At 41.0% G+C, this 21,923-nt stretch overlaps 1 protein-coding gene across 1 annotated transcript in view; it reads right to left on the bottom strand.

The window, feature by feature from the left end:
* Positions 1 to 10,037, bottom strand: part of hs6st1a (heparan sulfate 6-O-sulfotransferase 1a) — a 54,408-nt gene extending 44,371 nt beyond the window's left edge. The window contains exon 1 of the mRNA XM_080871850.1: positions 9,183 to 10,037. Coding sequence (XP_080727976.1) covers positions 9,183 to 9,682 — 500 coding nt within the window. The 5' untranslated portion in view covers positions 9,683 to 10,037. The remainder of the gene's footprint in view (positions 1 to 9,182) is intronic.
* Positions 10,038 to 21,923: the final 11,886 nt, after the last annotated feature.

The raw sequence follows: 21,923 nt of genomic DNA, 5'->3' as shown, positions 1-21,923 counted from the left end.
TGTGACGTCACAACTATCGCTCTGTTCATACTGGAGAAAAGAAAGCAGCGAGTGACTTTTTGTTGTTCGGTTTGTCCTTGTTAATATTTAAAGTGACCACCGTCGAGCTTTTTCGCCTTTTAAAGCCTTTAGAAAATGTAGATATTATTATGCAACGTCAATCTTATTCATGTAAATGCAGTGATTTTGGAGACACATCCCTGGGAGGGCCTCAGAAACAAGAAACTGCATCATCTGAAGCTGACATTGTGCAGAAATAATGGTAAGGTGCACCTAAATGTTCACAAACACACCTTGGCTTTTAGGAATTGTAACAAATCACAGCTCAAAGCTCATTATTTGTATTAGAAGATAATCAGAAATATGCATTTTCAGTGACGCTTGGCAGCAATGTAAGCAACACATTTCATCTGTGGTTTACCAGGCAAACATGCAGTCACGGGCAGGCTCACAAATCAAATTAATGTACAGTGCTGTGAACACAGATCCCACAGGACACACATTCACACGGCACACACACATGCACCAATGAAGTTAGAGGACATGCACTCGCACACAGACACACACTGCACTTTCAAAACAACCAAAACAAAACAAGGAGCAACTCTGGTGATCTACAGCTCTGCCCTAAAGCAAAGTACACAAACCAAGTGTAGCAGAACGAGGAATTTCATTTTTCCCCCACTCTGGCGGGACCCTCACATGCAAACACACACACACACACACACACACACACACACACACACAGAGACAAAAGAGGTCCTGGGATGGCATGACGGGCAGAAAAACTGAGAAGGATGATGGGTAATGATGGGAAGAGGCGTCAAATAGTAGCAGGCAAAACTGTTTTTTTTGGGGGATCGGTAAAAGTTAGCTCAGTGTGTGTGTGTGCATGGGCGTGTGTGAGCAGAGACGGTCACAGTCAGCTGAAACTCCTCCCCCTAACTCAAAGAGGCAGTGCAGGATTTGCATTTTTCCCACAATTCAATTAACACGCTTGTCAGCCTCGCCTCTCCGTTCACATGCCTCCTTTGGCCATCTCTCGCTCGCACACACGCAAGCACGCACCCACAGACACACATCAGCTTCGTGAATAGATTATTCATAAATCCTAGCATGCAGAAAACGGTCGCATTTATTTGTTTGTTAACAAATAAAGGAGAGGGAATGCACACTGAGAGATGAGGAGCAGCTCCGGGTTCACATCCTGTCTGGACTTGTCATATTGAGGGACGTGAAAAGACAGTGCCGTTAATGGATGCAGAGAGAGGCTTCCCCTAGGGATGTCTCCTTCCCTCTCTCTCTCTCTGTCCTTCTCCATCTCTGAGGAAGGAAAGAAGATGTGAGGGAGGGCAAAAGATGAGAAGTGCGATCAAAGAATAGGGAATCATTGGGTGTTAAAAGAAAGACAAGAAACTCAGTGTTGATATGTAGCGAGAGACCAGACAATGGAGACAAGGCCAAACCTCATTTAGGAACCAGAAATAAGCCACAGATGCGCTGACTTTGCCGCGGGGCTGGCTAATGACTCCAGCGAGCCTCTTGTCTGATTAATAGACTGTAATCCCATTCTCACGGATAGCATACCATAGCATTCCGCAGCACCACTCATTAACCACTATAGAAATGCTCACTAATCAGCCAGTCGCTTTTAGCTAGCAAAACTAATGCTAGGCTAGGATAATCAATAGGCGGTAATCCTGTTGGCAAGGCTGCTGCAGCGTAACACCCCTTATTAACAGCCATAGAAATGTCTGCTAATCATTCACCGCACGGTTATTTGTCCACAGGGCCGCAGAATCACTTCGGTGGCGGTGGCGAGGGTTGACATTTGACAGTCGGCAACAGAGGGTGGAAGAAAAGGAGTGACACACAGAGCGGTAGGGGCTGTGTAATGATTAAGAAACACATCACTCCTGCTTTTCTGTCCCGCGCTCATGCTCTCTCTGTCTGCGTGTCTGTCGTCCGTCTTCAGCATACATCCATACTGGTCTGGTAAGACTCTGCTCTATGTTACTGTCATTCAAGTTCAATCAATCAATGACAAAAAAACCCCAACCTATCTAATCCATAGCACTCAATCAATAATGAAGTCTTGCAGGCAGGGTAATGATAACCTTTCACATACCATCAATGGAGACGATGTTTAGCAGTCCCTCTACTTCTCCTGCCCTTACAATCCACTGAGGTGAAACAGCTGCGGCCAATCAATTACGTGCAATGGCCTCAACTCGGCTTCACTGTACTGGTTTGATTTCTGTGCCGGTTCATGTTGACTTTAAGGTCGATTCTGTAATGCCCAACGTCAACAGTTTGGTTCTAATCAGACATTTGCATCCCTGATCAACCAAAGCCAACCTTTCGTTTGCTGCAAAACGTCTGCAGATGGTCTCCGTGGCACAGAGTCAAACTAAAACCCTGCGTATGTGTGTAGTGATGAGGCCCAACAGAGGTATTGGCATATTCTATTGAGCTAAAGTCTCAGCTCTGAATCCTGAGGCTGTGTTATGCGTTGACGCAATGACCTGAGAATGAACCTGAGCTGAACTCCTGAAGTCAACGCGAAGCAGCAGTGAAGCACAGACCTGTCAATTCTACGTTACCAAAGGAGAAAACAGATACAGAATCCATCTCAACTTTTTCTAACAGTAGAGAAATAACCATTTTATTTGAGGACATCTTGAAACAGCATTCAACTAAACAGACTACAAAGAATCAAAACCTTTACTTAACTTTTAAAAATCCCCAAAACAAAACTATTTGCTGTATGATAACAAATGATTATCATTTTTCCCAATTCAAGATAAAGCTAAATGACGAACTAGTAGTGCAGTGTTTACCGATCCACCTGACATTATCCACTGTCCTGTCAAAGTCTCAAATAGGCTGTGAGCAACGAGTTGATATTTGAAGCTTTTGGCACGTCTGTGGTGGCTTCATTATTCGAATCCACACTAAAGCATTTTAAGCTTTAAAAAGAAAACTTTAAATAAAACAGGTTGAGCAGCAAGAACTTTGGATTATCGGCCTGGTGGCAGCTTGTACAGATATACAACCTATAAAGCTTCTTTCGGTATGGTCCTGCAAACGTGCATAGAGAGTGGTCTTCGCCCAGTCCTCTAAAATTCTAACTGTGCATTTCTGGAAGTTGATGATGCATCGGTCTGCCGAAAGATGGACTGCAAACGTGCTATCCCTGCTGAACCACAAATTCTGCTTTATTCCTAAGGGGTCGCCGTAGTGGATGGATCTGCATATTTAATTTGGCATGGATTTTTACACTGGATGCCCTTCCTGTCGCCTCCTACAGCAAGTGTTTGATATTTTACTTAATTACCAAACAGGTCATAACAACTGTCATTGATCAATTGTGTGTCCTTTGAAAACTCCATTAATCTACTAATGTTCCCACGACTAAATGTAAACATCCATCCAGACACTTATCACTGCATGTCCACTGTACAAACATGATATTCATCAGGTAAAGTAAAGCAGCTACTGGTATTATTCATGAGAGATAAACCCAATCAGAGCCTGGTTTCTAGGAAGATAAGCAGGCTTGCCTGAGAAGAAAAGGGGATTTGAGTTCATGAACGGAATAACTGGCTGGACTGATCTGGGAATGTTTGTCGGGAATACTATAACCGCAGCCACAGGATGAACGGACGTAACCGGCTTTGGTGTTCCTGGCCGGCAGCGCTTAAACCCAGCTAATCTGATTGGATTAACACTGACCTGCCTGACTACACATGAGCGCGTGCATGTGCTCGCATAGACAAACACACACACGCACATATGATATGCCAATCAGCCGTGGCTGCCTCTGCAAAGTTAATCTGGATGCTGGGTTGCACTGGCATCATGCTGGGCTACCACATGCATACGCATCCGCTCTCACGCCACACACACGCACGCACGCACGCACGCGCACGCACGCACACACGCACGCGCACGCACGCACACAGCCATCTTAGGGTGCAGTGATTTGTGCTGTGAATCTGAAACAGACCTATTGAAAGAAGAGTAATGCCCAGTGCTTGACAACCGTGCTAATTGACTAGCCCCCTCCCCAGCAATGAAACTAAACGTTTTCACCCCTCCATCCTTTATCTTTCCAATCATTCCCTGACAGCTCTCCTCTTGTCCCACACTCATTCCATCCTCTTCCTCATATTGCTCTTCATCGCCGCCATCTCTTCTTCTGTTCCCCCCCTGCCATCGTCCCCTCCCCTCCCTCATACATGTAATCATTCATTAGAACCAAGGCAGTTGTCCATTAGGCAAAGCAGCCATTTTGGAAATTGCAGCAAATCTTCCATGAAAAGACATTTCCTCTAATGCAGTAGTCACGCTCGGGGGGAGAGCGAGAGAACGATGGCAAAGGAAGGAAAGAGAGACAACGGGCCCGAGATGGATGGAAAAGTGAAAGAGAGACAGCAAGAGAGCCCCCAGCCATAAAGCCACCAAGCAGAAAGCAAGCCTGCTGTTTGATTAGAGTGACACCGTCATGTGGACGGAAGGAGGGAGGAAAGGATGGAAGGAGAGGGAGGGAGGGAAAGTGTTCTAGAGAAAAGCCAAGGGGGGCTGAAGAGGAGGTGGGGGAGAAAGAAACAGGGAGCGATTTGAAAGAGGACTGAGACTAAGGCAGTAAAATTAGCCCCATCACTTTGCTTACTAAGACACTCTTTGACATGCCAGGATTAAAAAAAAGAAAGAAAAACAGGCACACACAGTCATGAGATGTGTGTGTATATACACACACACACACACACACACACACACACACACACACACACACACACACACACTTCCAGAGGACAGATGGTTTCCCCCATTTGAAAGTGGTGCTTTAATTTGAGTAAAGTGATAGGAACCTCCTTAACCAATTAGAAGCGCCATATCTTAAGCATTGCATTTGACTGTTTGTTTCACACACTTATTAGTGGACGTGTGTGAGCGCGAGATAGTGTGTCCCATGGGATCAGTGGGGAACATTAAAACTGGTATAAGGAGTGGGAAGATGACAAATCCACTCTCAGTGGCGCTCTGCTAAGTAAGTGAGTTACTTTCTCCCACAATGCCACTGTTCATATCGATCTCATCTAATCACCAATCAAAGCCAGACCTGTCTCCCCCATTACCAACTATTCATCACGCCGCTGCTTGCTCCTTTTAATGCGCTTTGCTCTGAAGCTGCCACATTTATCTCCACACCAAACTATGTCCAATCAACTGTTTTATTTTCTTCAAAAAAAAAAAAAAAAAAAAAAAAAAAAAAAAAAAAAAAAATTAGGATTCACTGTATTTAAAAGAAAAAAAAAAAAGAAACCATACTTTATCTACTTTCTTCAGCGTTTTTAAAGCTGCTGTTACGCTCTCTTCAAGTGGAAATATTCAGAAGAAATGGTGCAACAGACTCATCTGTTCAATCAATAACTAATCCAGCCATAACAACTGGGCTTGGAAAGTGTTACAGCATCAATACAAAACAGCTCCCAAATCCACAAATGTTTTGGAAATCTCATAAGGGTAATTATGATGCTCTCTAGCTCTTATTAAAAGGGCAACATGCCCCCATATAAACATAATTAGAAACAGTTAATAAATTAGGCAACTGTCAAATATCGCAGAATTTTATTAATGGATGCACTTGTTTGGACAAAAACCATATTGATACTTCTTTCACAAAAGGCTTGAAAGTATTTTTTGGTTTTTTGCTGGTATGCTTAATCAGCAGAACGAAACAAGCAAAGACAAAGTTCTTTGATTTCATCATCACGTTAAAGAAGTTCCCAAAGTCAAGAGTCCTACAGCCTACTTAAAAACCTGAAAATCCCATGGAATCTGTGATTGTGATGCGTTTCCTTGAAATTTTTATTTAAAACAAACAAACAGAAACAGGCTCTTGGCTATAAATTGCTAATGCTACCAAGTCATATGCAAACTGCTGAGCCCAGTGAGTGACCCACCTGCCACTTTGACACAAACTTCAATACAAAAGCAGTAATGAGTACTACCACAGACTAACCAACCCATATTACCAGTTTTAATTAACGTTTGACATCAATACACAAATTTAAATAAATATGGAACTGTACATACTTGAGTAATCTCAAACTGATTTTCTATTAGTAATTTGCCCCACATGCAATACTTTTGTGGCCCACCAGGGGGCCCCGCCCGCAATTTGGGAATCACTGCATCAAAGCATAAATCAATTAAAATGGGATAAAATATAATCAAAAAATTAAAACAATGTAAGAATGAAACATTTCATTAATGATAATTACATATTATATGAGTCTTAATTTCACTCCAGCTCAGTGTGTGCATCTGCTCTGTTTTACTGTCATTTCTCTCCTCTGCTCTCTGTTTCACCATGTGACTGAGCGACGAGTAAAAGCTTTAAAACACTTTAGCTCCACTTAAACCCAACGACAACCCCAGCGTCCGAAAGTCAGCCCTAAAATCTCCTAGTCATCATTATTATTTCTTAATATGCATCCCACATGAAGCTAGTAGCAAGAGACAACGCTGCAAGAAGCTCTGCTGGTAGAGAAGCCAATCCTGACCACGACCCTGGTGGCTCTCCTGCTGATGTCATTACAGCTGCAACCCCACCGATAAGCTTCCTCAACCCTCCCATCCACTTCTGGAGACAGTTAACCTCGGGGAAACACTGCAAGGCTAACCCTGGTAGCCTGCTACACGGATGAAAAGGACTGGTGTGCTGCCAAAACACTGTGGGAGAAAGCTCATCGATTTTCATTAAGGGCGTGTGAACATAAAGACATAGACATGAAATAGATGTTTGGCTTACATTAAAACTCAGGAAATATCCATATCATATAGAGCACAGCATACCAAGCAAAGCCAAACTGAATGAGTTTGGGATGTATTCACATACCCTTACAGTAGTAGTAGTGGTAGCCATCTTTAGTGACTTGTCCACTATTAAATCTTAAATATGTTTGTTTGTCTGGACTTTATTCAGGTTTTCCTGCAGATATATATTTTCGTTGACAGCCAGGTGGTGTATTTATGTGCCTCAATCCAGCTGATGGAAATGGTCCTAATTCACATTTTATTTTTGCAGCATTTGAGACGTTTGTGTAAAATCCACTTGACAGCTGTATGAGCGCACAGCTGCGGAGAGAGGGATGCTGGATCTGTCAGCACAACAACTGCTCCTGCTACATAGGTCTGTTTTAAATAATCATTTTCCGTTTCACACAGACATAGATTCACTCAAACCCACTTCCTCAAACATAAACGCACTACGAATATACGCAGTTGATCGGAAAGCTGCGGGTTGGGGGGGACACCGAGAAATGCCACACTGACACCTTTAAATTCACGCTTTAACTCGCCTTTGCACGACAATGCCCTCAAGATAAATGCTCCCAGCATTATAAGAGTGCCACAAGAGGACCGAACAATGAGGACAGAGGCCAGAAAAAGAGGCAACGAGGGAGAAAAAGGAACAAACAGAGCCGTGACAGAGAGAGAAACAGAGAGCGCTTCTTGTTTCTTTGCAGTTATTCACTTCTCTTCTTTGTGAAAGTTGCGCTGTACACAGCTTGGAGCGGCACAGTTTCCTTTAGGCCGTTTTTACCCTTGCAGTGCCTTGTTTTTCCTGCCCCGAGTGCTCAGACAGTCGATTACACCCGGGCCAAGCGATCGTCTGTCATCTGTGCTCTCACCCGTGCATATTTACTCTCATCTTCTCTGCCTTCTTGTCTCGTTCTTTTCCTGTGGCCTCTTCAGGTGCGCGCGGGCTCAGAAACTGTTCACAAAGTGATGAAAGGCAGTTTATCCTGCATCCACGGTGATATCTCAGCCCTCCATGCAGAATGGCCGAACACGTTATCACCTCTGCCCCAGGGAAACCACAGGAGTCAGGACAGACGCCAGTAGCAAATACCACTGCTAGTGTGTGTATGTGTATGTGTGTATGCGCGTCCCAGTGGTAATAATCACCCGGATTAGAGCGGAGCCAAACCCCCGCAGGGTCCCCCGATCTCCCTCCCCCTCTACCAGCCAAGCCCAGCCCAGCCTGCAGCACTGATCCCCCAGTCTGAGCAGCCATGGGAAGCAGAGCAGCCGGCCTGACATCTCCACCACGCCTGGCTGCCAGACAGACAAATTTCCACAATTTCTAATCCCTCTTTGTCCTATTGATCATCCATAGCCAAAATAAAATATTGAACAAGCTCAGACAACACAAAGACACATAACCCATTCAACAAGCGTACCCTTTAACCACAGGGGTGCAGTGAAATGGAAGTTGATACAGCCGTCAATATGTCTGGGTGAGGGATGCAATATGTGGGCAACAACAATGGGGAAGGCGTGGAGAAGAAATGGGTTATAACTTAATAAGATGCGCATTGTGTCTGGGTACCTCGCAGTCAAAGCGAGGGATTATTACTGAGCGGAAATGTTGCCTGGATGTATTACAGCCCTCCTGAAATAAATTCAGCCAAATCTCAGTGTACGATTCAGTGGGAGGGCACCCTGATATTGGCACCGATCAACAATTGTCAGAGATGCTGCTGAGCTCCTGTGGCATTTCGTGACAGTGTAGTGTTGAAATGTCAATCAACATTTGCCTCTCAGCATCTATTCTCGACCTACAGATAGATGACTTTATGAAAATTATATGGTAATGCTGTCCCATGCAGAGAACAACACATCCGTGAAGAAGCTGTGGGGATTTTCATGCGTTTGTTACATTCGTTTATGAGACTATAACACCTTTATATTACCCTCTGTTGTGCTTTATCTTCTCTGGGATCACAATAACAATCCTGCGATTAAAAAAGAAAAAAAAACCCTGCTCCAGGTGGACTTTTGATATTTTTATGAGGAGAGATGATCTTTAAACCAGTGACTATTATGCCTTTTAAAATGTCTCCAGGGGGATGAGGTAAAATATGTCATGAACAGAAAGAAGCTGCTAAGAACTGAAAGGCAGTTTGACTGAGTGACATAAGTTTATTTATCAACTGTAAGTTTTTACGAGCTTTCAGTGACCTTATTGTACCTCCAATGGAGAAGAGCTCTAAAGTTTCAGACAAACAAAATCCTCCGCAGTTTGGGGGATTAGAACCTAAACCACACTTTGTGTCTTTTCCATAGTCTACAGTAGCCTGACTACACCAAACACCTCCCAGTCTCACCTCAGGGATTTCTGCTTGTTCTCCTTCTTGTTGAGGACCCCTGGCACACAGTTGGTGAGCTCCGTCCAGTCTGCGTGTAAACCGCAGCTCCAGCCGGTGGAGAACCGAGAGAACAGCCAGGTCTCCTTGCGGTTCGGCCGGTAGCAGGTACACTTCTTCTGGCCCGGTCTGCAGTCGCAGGGGACCTCCAGACGGACATTCTGCACCAGGTGCCTACCGAAGGTAGTCCCCCCGGTCTTCTGGATGTGCAAAAACACGATCACGTCCTCCCCTTTAATTTGGAAATCAATCGTCCTCTCCAGGTCCCTAACGGGGAAGTAGTATTTCTTAACGTAGTGGGGGTCCGGAGTGGGGAAGATGTCCCCCTCGTCTTCTTCCGTGAAATAACCGTGCGGGGAGCCGAAATTGATCACCCCGGGGGCCACGTACTGATAGAGAATCAGCATAAAACACACGGATCCGACGACGATCAACAAGAATTTGCTGCTCCTCTCGACCATGATCCTTCCCAGTGCGGTCCCTACAGCACGCTACCATTTCCCAGTCAAGCCGGCAACGGGGAGCAGGGCGCTCGGCTTCTTCATTTTTGCTTTCCCCCCTCCGAGAAGGAATCGTTTTCGGGGCTCAACAGTAGCTAATTCCGCTTCGAGGCGACCGGCGAAGTTGGCTCATGGCTCACCGCGACCGTTCAACACCGTGAAAGACGCATCGTAACTCGCTCGGAGAGCCCCTCGGAGCCGACCCGCTCCAGTTTCACTTTACTTTGGTGTCCAGTCAACACAACAGGCTCACTGCATCACAGTGGAGCTATGTACCCAGGATGCAGCGCGAAACCTACCTTTCAACCTCTCTCACTCCCTCTCTCTTTCTCTGAAAATCTAGTGAAAGGAGAATCGCTTTAATTTGTTGGTTGACATGTAACGACCGCGGCATTTGCCAGCAGCCAATAGACAGCGAGATCGAGCGTTACAGTAACGAGCTGTAGTTAAATACTTTGTATTGGATTATTTTACAAACAGGGGGATTTGAATGAGTCATAGTGGTTATAATGTTGTATTCTGAGTTTATGTTTTCACTTTCAAAATACATTTGCTCTTTTACTTTTACTTTTATTGTTTAAATCCTTCAGTTTTTGCTTTTTCTCATTAATATCAGCGTAGCTTTTAGACTTTTTTTCTCCTTAAATTATTCTAATGTGGAAGCCAAGATTCAAAGGAGTTCTGAGCAGACAGATAACTAAAAGTGAACTAAAAACTGGGTGTGGAAAAAAACATTAACACATAAATGGTAATAAAAATAAAACCTATAGTTTAAAAAAGTAATAGGAATTTCAAAGTTAAAAAAAAAAAAAAAAAAAAAAAAAAATATATATATATATATATATATATATATATATATATATATATATATATATATATATATATATATATATATATATATATATAAAATATTAAGTGAAAATGAAAACATTTCAGACATTTATTTATTTATTTTTTACTGAACTGGAACTCAACTCTGGGAATTACTTGGAACTCAACTGATTTGAAAACAGAAACGAAACAGAAATCAATACCAAACTATAAATACCAAATTCTAAAATTAACTGATAGGACACTTTGTGCTGGCAGCACACTTACAGCATGTAGACGACCCATGACTCCATAAACCAACGTAGCAAAATCCATCTGTCAAGTTGTGCTCAGAAAATGTTCCAAACTGACCTTAGTGTGTTTTGTAAGTACATATTATTGTTTCACCAGGGACAACACACATTTATGTACATAAAAATACAAAAGAATAGAAGATGTAATGTAATGTAATGCCAGATTAAAGCAGAACTGCTAATCTACGTCTGTGGTTCCATGCCAGGTCACATGAAAATGTCATAATTAAGAAAGACATTCAACAAAAACTAACACAATAAAACACCATACAGAAAATGTCCTACCTCACCAGGACTGAGTTTTAGTTTTGTTTCAGAAAAAGGACTTCAAATAAAAATAAAAGAATTTTTATTTTAAACCTTTTTATACACACTCATCACAAATGGTAAATTTTTAGTAACTGCAGAGTGGTTTCGATATCTCTGGAGTTGAATTAGTCTGTACAGTACCTGTGATGAGCCTATGAATGCTGCAGTCTCAGGGGCTTTGGGGACCCGGCTCCTGTGGGTCTGTGTGGCATTTACTCTGCAGTAATTTGATTATTCACAGATCTGTTTGCTAATACCTTCCCCTAACAGAAAACAAAAGCCGGAGTGGATGGTCCTTAAACGGCCCCTGCATTTTTTATTAGTTTCAAAAGATCTGGCAAAAAGACGATGATTTTCTGAAAATATAGCCTTTTGTATGTTTTTGTAAGGACACTACTTCTTAAATTTTTAAAGATATTTTCTCAAAAACACATTACTTATAAATCCACATTTTTATAGGCACATGTTTTATTTAAAATCTTCTAACTTCCTTTTGTTGTTGTTATTTTTTTTTCTCTGTTTTCATCTTTAGATTGGGGTAACCCAATATTGTGTTATTTTTCCTCTTGCTCAATAAATTAAGAATTTATATAAATATATTTAAAATAGCCTCGAAATCTCCATCACAAAGACACACTTCACACAGCCAGAAAAGCAGCATTAGGTACAAGTTTCTGTTGAGCAAAGCTCCCCTAGCTCATTTACTAGAAAGCACCGAATATCCGACAACCATGAGATCAACCTTCCCCCTGTGCTTCACGTTGCTTCTCGCGTTGCTCCCGCTGGTGGTCAGTAAAGAGTCCTCCTGCTCGCTTTTCTTCGAGACAGCCTTCCAACTTGTCAGGCATATTTACGCGATTCCTCGGGGCGATTAATGTCGAACATGTTTTGACTGATCACATGTGCGAGTGGAAGAAAGAGGCATGTTTTAACAGCCAGGTGCTGCTTCATCACAGCTGACGGTGTGTTTTCTTTGCCCTCCCTGTGGTTTAGCTCGCAGGTTCTCACACATTTGTTATTGCAGATGTTTATTGTGGTAATGTGACAGAGCGAAATGAATGTGCCTCTAATCTCACCAAACTACCCGCCCTGATTCCCACATGTCTCTTAAATGAGGCTTAATCAGGAAGATCGGCCTCATCAGCAGACTGGGGTTGTGAAAACAGCAGTTTGTTGGCTGTGGGTAGTAAGCAAGTAAGGTATGAGGGTATGCTTTCAGAGAGGTTTCGGTTGATGTTGAGTTACGCGTTGAGTCAGGCTGTAATTGGCCTCGTGGTTCTCCATGATTTGATTATGGAGAACCACTTATATAAATATTCTTTCATTTTTAGCTACTTTAAATCTACCCCCCCCCACACACACACACACATAAAAGCTTTAATCGTTAAATATTCTTGGGTTTTATTTACCGTTATTGACAACACGGTTCCCTCAGATTAATGAAAAAAATGCACAAAACAGACCGTGATTGGTATTTTGGTATTAACACGTCTTACACTTATAGTTCAAATCCCTTGAACATGTTGAAACATGGGCAGTTTTTATGACTCTCTTTTTTTCTCACATTCAGTTAATTGGTAACACATAAACTAAATACATCAAAACCGAATGACTCTCAGATTTAAGTTAGGCAGATCAGAAGCACAGCCAGCAACAATTATAGCTTATTTTACTGCAGGGAAGCTCAGGTCAGGTGCACTGGCTGCTTGTCAGCAATGTCACAGGGAACTGCAGATGCAATCAATATCGCAGGGTTTTGTGGTTTGGTTGAAAACAGGCAATGTATATGAGGCGCTGTGGATTTTGTGCAACAAGTGTGCAAAACTCGCCACATTGGGAATCAGCAACTTTGTTTAAGCCCTGAAGATCTCAGATCAGCTATCTTGGATGTGTCGCTTCAATGTTCACAAACAGCCTCAGCCAAACCACAAAACCCAAGCAACTCTTACATTACCTAATCTTGTTTTTTTTCCCTTCAGCTTTTCTTAGAAAACAAAAAGATATTAAAAAGGCTTAAAAATCTAACACGCCTTAAGCTGCAGGAACCCCAAAGAGATATTAACAGATTGGTTTTGATACAGATTCTCTCCACGTGTTATTCCAGAGGTTACATAGTCCATTTTAGACCTTCAGAGTGCAACTGCACTAATGTGTTATAATTGATCTGGCATGAGTAGAATGATGAAACGATTGATTCCTAATAAAGCTATGTGTTAGTCACAAACCCTTAACAATATTGTCCCTTATTAGAGTGTAGTTATTTGCTGTGTGAGCTATCTCAATAAAGGGACACCACTGCTAACAGACTCCAAACCACAAATGCCTTTGTTTGCCTGAGGAAAATCTGGCTCACATCTGAAAGTTGTCTGTGCAAATTTGTGGTTTAAAGTCTGCGTCCAGGCATTCCTCTTGTTATTGGCAGCGCTTTACAGGAGCCTTTCACCTTCTTGCCTTGTGCATGTAATTATACGCCTTCCTTTACAGCTTGTAAGCATTTTTTTTAGATGTTTTCTATTATCATAATGGCATTTAATGATGCCAGTTTGGGCTTTAGAAACATAAAGAAGACATAAACCAAACAAAGCAAACATTTCGACTTATCAACTTCACTCAGCAAATAATGAAATAGCAGGAATTTGAACTGCTGATTATTTGGTCGATAAAACATCTAACGAAAATGTTTAAATAAGACAAAGAATGGCAGCAAATGCTACTTTGGGAAAGCTGCAAGAAAGCCATCATATGGAAAGGGCTGCAGACAAAACTGCCAGCAAAAAGAGTGACTGTGCCACGTCTATCACTGAAATAAACTGTAGAGAGACATTGAACTTTACCTGAAGAGTAAATTATGATCAAGACGTGAAATATGGGGGGAAAAACAAATCACAGATAGATGTGCACTTGGACGCATGTTCCTGAGAGATGCTGTACATGTGTTAGTGTCACATTGTCCATGTTAATCAAATATTAAAGCCTGAAATTTTTAATTAAAGTGGTCCTACTGCTCATTTTCTTATTTATAAGACAAACTTGAATGTCATAATAATATTATTATTAATGTTGTCAGGGTATGTGCAAGTAATCCTTGTCTTCAGACTGCTCCAAATACTTTTTCTTGGATCTCTAGGATGTCAGTGAGTATGGAAATCCCTAATATGGTCATCTCAGGCACGCAGCTCTGGCTATGAGCTCATAAGCCCCACCCAACTGCTGTTCAAACCATCTGTTTATGAAAGGCAGCCAATCATAGCGAAGTTGGCTTAAAGGGAGCCAACGAAACCCAGTATATGAAAGCAAAGCTACTCCAGTACAGTCCAAGAATATCAAGTTGGAAAAAAACAGGAAAAGTCTGCTGTAAAATAAAGTTGCAAGAAATATGTTTATTTATTTTTTTATTTTCTTCTTTCATCCCCATCTGGTCATATGCAGCACAAAACTCTTCTGTCATCCCGTACACATCCCTGACATCTCCCCTGAGCCTTGTGGAAGCCACATGTGCCTCTTCACAACTTCACCAAACTCCTGAATCTGCAGGCACATCACGTGAGTTCACTACGCCCGCTGCATGATAAGCACTCCTGCTTGGCTCCGTCTTGGACTGTTTGCACCTTGACAAGCAAAGGCATTTTTTCCTGAGATTATCCCAGCATTTTCTGGATCTGAGTGTGTGAGGGTGAGCCAGCACGAGCGAGCCAGTCTCCCGTCTTGAATAATTCAGCCCGCTTATTTACATGTGCTTTACTTACAGTGAAGCAGCATCCGCCTGTCACACCGCTGTTAAACACACTCGTGATTATGAGTTCTGCCTCGCCCCTGGCATTACCCAGTTGTATTAAATACTGGGAGAGTCTATATATGTGTGTCAGGCTGAGAGAGAGAGTGCAAGTGAGCATATTAATACTGTGTGTTTGGCAGTGTTAACTTGTGTGTGTGTTCTGCTCCCGCCATGCACAGTGCCATTACGAGCAGCGTTACTTAAAGAAGATGGATGTCACTGAGTGTGTTGCCCTCTGGCTTGGGTATAGAGATATGACAGTCTGTTTATCATGAGAACCAGTTTATTGTTGCCTTTGCATAATGTTGCTGTTTAGATGGATATTTCCATGCTGTTTCCAGAGGCTTTGACTTGTGGATTATGTCCCGCTTCAGTGTCCATGCACACATCGAGTCTCTCTATTTCTCTTGTACAAATGCATTATATTAATGTGTCTAAGCCATAATGTATAGATGAGATTTATTTTGTGATAATGAAGTGAGAGCTACGTATTTTACAGGGTGGCTACAGATCCTTAAAAAGCATGAACTCTCTTAAACGCATAATTTTAAAAAGCGTTAAAAGCATGAAATTGTTTCCAATTGTCTTAATTGTTTTGTACACAATGTTGCTTTTAGATACTTAAACCTTGTTTTTTTGTGTGTGCAAGTAGTTATTGTTTAGTTAGCCCAAGAATACCACTAGTGGAAGCCTTGACGTAATGATGAAGTTAAAGGCTCTGCTAGCCGGCCTGCTAGTTAGATCCAGTAATGAGGAGACGTGAGCTTAATGCTAAATGTCTTGATTGGAATAAATGTTATTTCAATAAGGAGAGGTCATTAGAAGGAACTGAACGTGATTTATTGATATACAGAATTCAATTTAGCTACTTGGCAATTAGACTCCGATGGCCCATTGCAGCAGAACGGAATCCCAGTGGTGATAGGATTTAGGGCAGGACCCCCCCCCCAGAGTCTAGGCGCTGGTGGCGGTGAAGATAAAGAGGGGGAGGAGGTGCGTTCCATGAAGGCGTCTGCAACGGAGAATGACAGATGAGCAGTGAGATTTAAAGTACGCAGAGTGATTAACTTAAAGAAGGCAGGCAGAAAGATGATTGGACTAGAGCAGGGATGTCAAACTCATTTTATATTGTGGGCCACATGCAGCCCACTTTGACTTTAAGTGGGCCAGGCCAGTGAAACTCCCCGATCTGTCAGGATAAAGATGTTAAACTACACATTGAATCCCTGAGCTATATTCATACAAAAAACAGGGGTGCATTTTTTTGTTTTTTGTTTTACTGTGGAACCAATATATTAAAATAATTCTATTTATCTATACAGAGTTGTGTTTTCTTGCTTTTGTAACATGTGGTCTAATAAATGTGTTTAGCAATATACATATGTTACATATGTGCAGGCATACTTGCGTACAAGCAACAATTTTAATACTAGCCCAAACTTTTTGGTGCAGACATTTAAAATGAACCATAGAAGAAGGCAGTTTGTTCCACATTTTTTGGGTGCTACAACCTCAAAAGCCTGGATTTTGATATAGCACCATGGAGTAGTTAAAATGCCCTGATCAGTTCATTGGTGATCCATTGCTGGAATAAGGTCTTAGCACATCTGCTGTACATTTTTTAAATGAGTTCTAACTATCACTGGACGCTGCTGAAGGAAAGCAAGAATGATGATGTGCGACTTAGTTTCGTTAACATTATAGTTGTCCTGCTCTGGAGAAACATGAAAAGGGAATTTGTAGATGGAGGGAAAAGTGTGTAGTTAAAGTTGCAGTTTATTAGGAAAATACAAGCCTGGGTGACTTTAGAGATGTAAGATTTGAAATTTGAATGCTGGTCACATGTTACCAAGATTCTCAATGAATCATAAGATGTTGCCGGGAAGTCGGCCAGTCAATAAATATTTAGACAGTATTCTTAAAAGTCATCCAAATACTTTCATTTTACAGTATTTTATATTCAGAACCAACATCAGCATGTATATCTGCATAGAATATATTATCTAGGTTATGCTACGATCACAATAAGAAAAACAATGATGCTTTTGAAACTGTGACTTCGAAGAGAGGAAGCAGGTCTGCCAGCGCTTGGAGTCAGCTGTGATTTTCAAAGTATTTTTGACATGTCAAAAAAGTAATTCTGTGATTGAATGGGGTCAAGTTGGCAATTCCATGCAATATACTTGTGATAATACACAAATTACAGCAATTGAATGGTTAAAAATTGCAAATTAGTTGCCTTCTGTTGCAAATATGTTGACGTACAAAGGAAATTCTACGTATGTATAAATTCACATTAAACAGAAATTTGCATTAACTCCAGTCCAGAATTGACTCTGCCTCCACAAACAGTGAGATAGCTGCTGCACGATAGCGATTTCACATCAAAGTGACATTTTCACTCAGCAACCTTGGTTTTATGCAAGAATACAACCAGTAGGCAACCAATTGAGTTGAATCCACAGATGAATTACGCTCATTGGTGAAGACTGACTTAAATTGCCAACACTTTGCAAAAAGTCTGTCTGTGTTTATTAATTAGATGGCAGTCATTTGCAACCCTTTGCCAATCTGTCCGAGAGTGACTGCAGTCAGTCTGAGTCAGACTGACTATTTGAAGATAGGCTGCTTCAGACCAGGTGACCCTTCAAAGTGGTTGGCTGCCTGCTTAATGTCTGGGAGACCAATTGGTCATCACATCTACTTGCAACTGATTCCCAGATGTGAAAAAAATGTAACTACAGCAAAACCACCGATTTTTCTTACTTTCAAGAAGGTTGCTGTCTTATTTTTACTCTACTGAGACTGAGTCATTGAATTCAATCCAATCTTATTTATATAAATCACAACAACAGTTGCTTCAAGGAGCTTTATATTGTAAGGTCTTTACCTTACAATATAAAGCTCCTTGAAGCAACTGTTGTATATAATACTTCTTATAATACTTCTTTAAAGTATTATAGGGTCTTTACTAGAGATGGACCGATCCGATATTACGTATCGGTATTGGTCCGATACTGACCTAAATTACTGGATCGGATATCGGAGAAAAATAAAAAATGTAATCCGATCCATTAAATATCACGAAAGCACCTCACAAAACTTGCAACAAGCGTAACTCACCTCAGAACGTTAGCACGTCGGAGCAGTATGCATCACGTGATAGAGCGGCTGTGGCATTTGTGACCTGTCGGTGGTCTGGATAGCATGTGGAGCTTCGCTAGCAACCCGGCATTTCATCTCCGACAAAGTTATCCCCGAGAGAAGTAAAGCAAGTGTGTAAGTCCATCTCTGAATGTTTGTAAAGCATTCCTGCGTTAAGCTTAACAAGTGACTGCCTCTACTGCTGCTACTTCAATCATGAAACTGCTTAATGATCAGCTGATCGGCTTTTCTGTCGCGACTCCGTCTCTCTGGTTTGTTTTTGGCCCACTTTGCACCAGAAAGAGGAAACCAGCGGCTGAACAACAGCAGCGCTTGATAAGCTGTTGTTAGAATTTATTTAATATTACTTTCTACTCGAGGATCTTTTGTAGCTGACGGCTGGTAACTGTGCAGGGGCGGATCTAGCAAAGTTTAGCCAGGGGGGCCGATAGGGCATTAACAGGGAAAAGAGGGCACAAAGACATACTTTTCTTTCTTATTCTCATTTAAAATGTCTACCTTTTAATAAATAATTATCTGACACCCAAAGTTTTAATTTGATGTAAAATGAATAGAAGTCAATTACTGTATATAGTGACTATTAAGTCTAATATATATACCCTAGTAAGCTATAGTACTTTTTACTTTGGGAAGGTATCATCTGTGCAGTCTGCAATTTTGTTGAAGAAAGATGTTGAATCTATTTAATATTTCTTGAAAAATAATTGATTTCTGTGCATTTTTTTTTCACACTGCATCAAATTAAGGTTAATTACGTCGATTAAGCATCATGAGGTGGAGCGTGAGGGGTGGTTCCCTATTTTTTATTTATTTATTTTTGTTGTTGCTGGGAGTTGGAACCCTATTAGTTAGGTTGCTTAATATTTACGCTAAGTACTCTTTAAAATACCAGAATAGGGAGGATGGTGTAGGTTTAAGTTTATTAGATTGATCAGTATTGCTGAACTATGAAATTTTTTTTTTTTTGCATACAGGTATAACAGAATAGCTTTAGTGTAGTTGTTGTTTTAAACTTGAGTATGAACTTATACAAAATGCAGCAAGATATTTAAAAAAAAAACAGTTTTGTTGATTAAAAAACACTATATCGGATTCATATCGGTATCGACAGATATCCAAATTTATGATATCGGAATCGGTATCGGACATAAAAAAGTGGTATCGTGCCATCTCTAGTCTTTACCCTATAATACTTTAAAGAAAACCCCAACAATCAGTTAACTTCCTATGAGCAAGCACTTGGCGACAATGGGAAGCAAAAACTTCCTTTTAACAGGAAGAAACTTCCAATAAACATTCTTATATCTGTAAACTATGAGAAACAAATATGAGAAATGCATGAAAATAAAAGCATATAAATATTTACATGTGCAGAAGAGACATTAAACACCCTCAGTTATTGTTGGTTCTCTTGCTGACAAGCTAAAGAGGGTTCATTCAAGGTGCTTACATATCTGTCATTTCCTGATTTTTAAGATTTTTTCCCTGCAAACAAACAAGCACACACATCATATTCACACACCCTCCTTCTGTTTGTACGTGCCCCCCCCTTTTTTTGTTTTTTACTCAGCCAGCGGCCAGGACCGAATACCACTGTGTGCAAAGAACATGAAAACAAGAGCAGGAAGGTATTAAAAGCACGCACGCAGAAAATGACACAAACGCACACACCAAACTCTCTTTTTTTTTTTTGTTGTCATGAACGCAATCACGCATTTGTTTGCTCTCCCTTATAAATACACAGGCCGAAGATAAATAAAAAAAACATTTTTTCATCAAGAAGCCCAGAAATGAATTATTCCCTGAACTTTCAGAGTGTTTCAGACACAAATATTTTCTTTGGATGTGCCTAAGGGGAAGTGCACACTGTCGAAAGAAAACAAAACTGGGCGCCATGTAGTTCCTACATTCCACAGTCTGTTTGAGTGTGTGTTTGAGGAGGGCACACAGGAGGTTTGATGCATGCGAGTGTGTGTTAGACATAAGTGCATGTACGTTAGCCATACAGACGTGCAAATATGCTGGAGCGTATGCACATGTTTTTTTAAACAAGCGAGTATACATTTGTGGGAATGTGTATGTTGTATGATGTTAATGAGCCATTCTAACTGTGTTCCCTTGAGCTCCCCCCGGATAAAGATATGAACTCCTCCAAAGAAAAAAAGCTGGTTGGGTTGAAATGTCTACTATATTTGTTCTATATGACTGTGATCATTAATACTAGTGTGTGTATCAAGAGGGGCTCTGTTCTCTGTGAGGGTAGCAACACAAGACTCATTCTTAATGTACTGTATGTGGTAGCTCTGCCCCGGTGAGTATGCCTGACTTTATCTTCTGTCAGTATTCCTGCAAAATGATGCATCAGGACATGTGCGGCGTGTTTATATTTATCATGGCTTATGGGCTGCTTTCATGTGCTGCTTTGTGCCCCTATGCGTAATCATTGTGTGTGTGGATTTGGTGTCAGATCAGCGATTCTCAACGACCGGCTGGAGTGCACCACCTCCTGACAGTGCATTTGCTTCAGCGGCCTTTCTTTCATCTCATCAACATGATTTTTCCACACAGTGACAATTATGTTGTGATAAATTAGATATAGAACTAGAAATACGCCTGCATTTCTCATGCAGCATAGGCTTGCTAAATCTTTTTACTTTTCCTTGTATTAAAGTAAGTAAAGTATACAATGCTTAAGAAATGTATTAGAGCAAAAAACAAGGAAGCACAAATATAACAAAAAAGAAAACTTAACGAAATTTGCATTTTTATAATCCGTTTTTATAATCAAATTCCGACTTCTCCGAGAAGTCGGAATTTGATCAAGCATAAACTTCAATCACTAAAATAAAATGTTCAGGAATGCAAGTAAATAGCTGTAATTTAATATCTTACTCAAAAAATAATATTTTTTCTGCTTTTCAAAATAAAATTGTAAATTTGAAAATTCATGGATAACAACAAAAATTATATTTTAAAAATGTTTTAATAAAAAGATATATATATGTAATGTAATATTAATTACACATATTGGTGGATTAAACATTCTCACTCAGAGAACGTAAACCTTCGCCGAGGCAGCTCGCTCTTTGGGTGACATTTACTGTAAAGGGAATAGTACTGTATTTTGCATATATTCATTTTGTTTCTTTCTTGTTTTTGAACATACTTTAAGAAGTTTTCAAACTAAAGGCATTAGAATTTCATGCACAGTGTCACGATCTGTGGGAGAGACCGTGTGGAGGGTGTTTGGAGGACCCAGGTGTGGACGGAATTAACTCTAAGCAAATATCGAGCCTTTTATTGTGGCTGGTGATCATGAACAAAAACGAGAGCAAGAGCAGAACAGGAGTAACAACTAAACAGGAACCTAAACTGGGAAGAAACTATTAAAACTATTAAAACTGAGATAACTACGATAACTCTGAAGACTATGACGATGAAGACTATGAAAAACATGGAGTGAAGTAACACAGACGACGCAACGCTAAACACAGGAAGACGGAGGACTTAAATAGACACATGAGGTGATCAGGGGAATTGGAGACACATGAGGAAACAGCCGACTAGAACGAACACATGATGCACAGAAAAACGTAAACCTGAACGCAACGACATGGAAACCGGACTTTCAAAGTAAACAGGAAAACATGACGAGAAGCACACATGACACGAACTTGACAACATCAACCATGCAGACCTGAAACATGACAGAATAAGACTGTCACGGTTCTGGGTCCGTTGGACCCAGTATTTTGAGTTTATTATGTTTTGGTTCACTTTTGCATCATGGATTATTCTTTGTTTCTCTGGTATTTTGTGTTTCAGTTAT

Source organism: Rhamphochromis sp. 'chilingali' (assembly GCF_963969265.1).
Source record: "Rhamphochromis sp. 'chilingali' genome assembly, chromosome: 21".
NCBI lineage: Eukaryota > Metazoa > Chordata > Actinopteri > Cichliformes > Cichlidae > Rhamphochromis > Rhamphochromis sp. 'chilingali'.
This window is presented reverse-complemented; position numbering and strand designations above follow the sequence as displayed.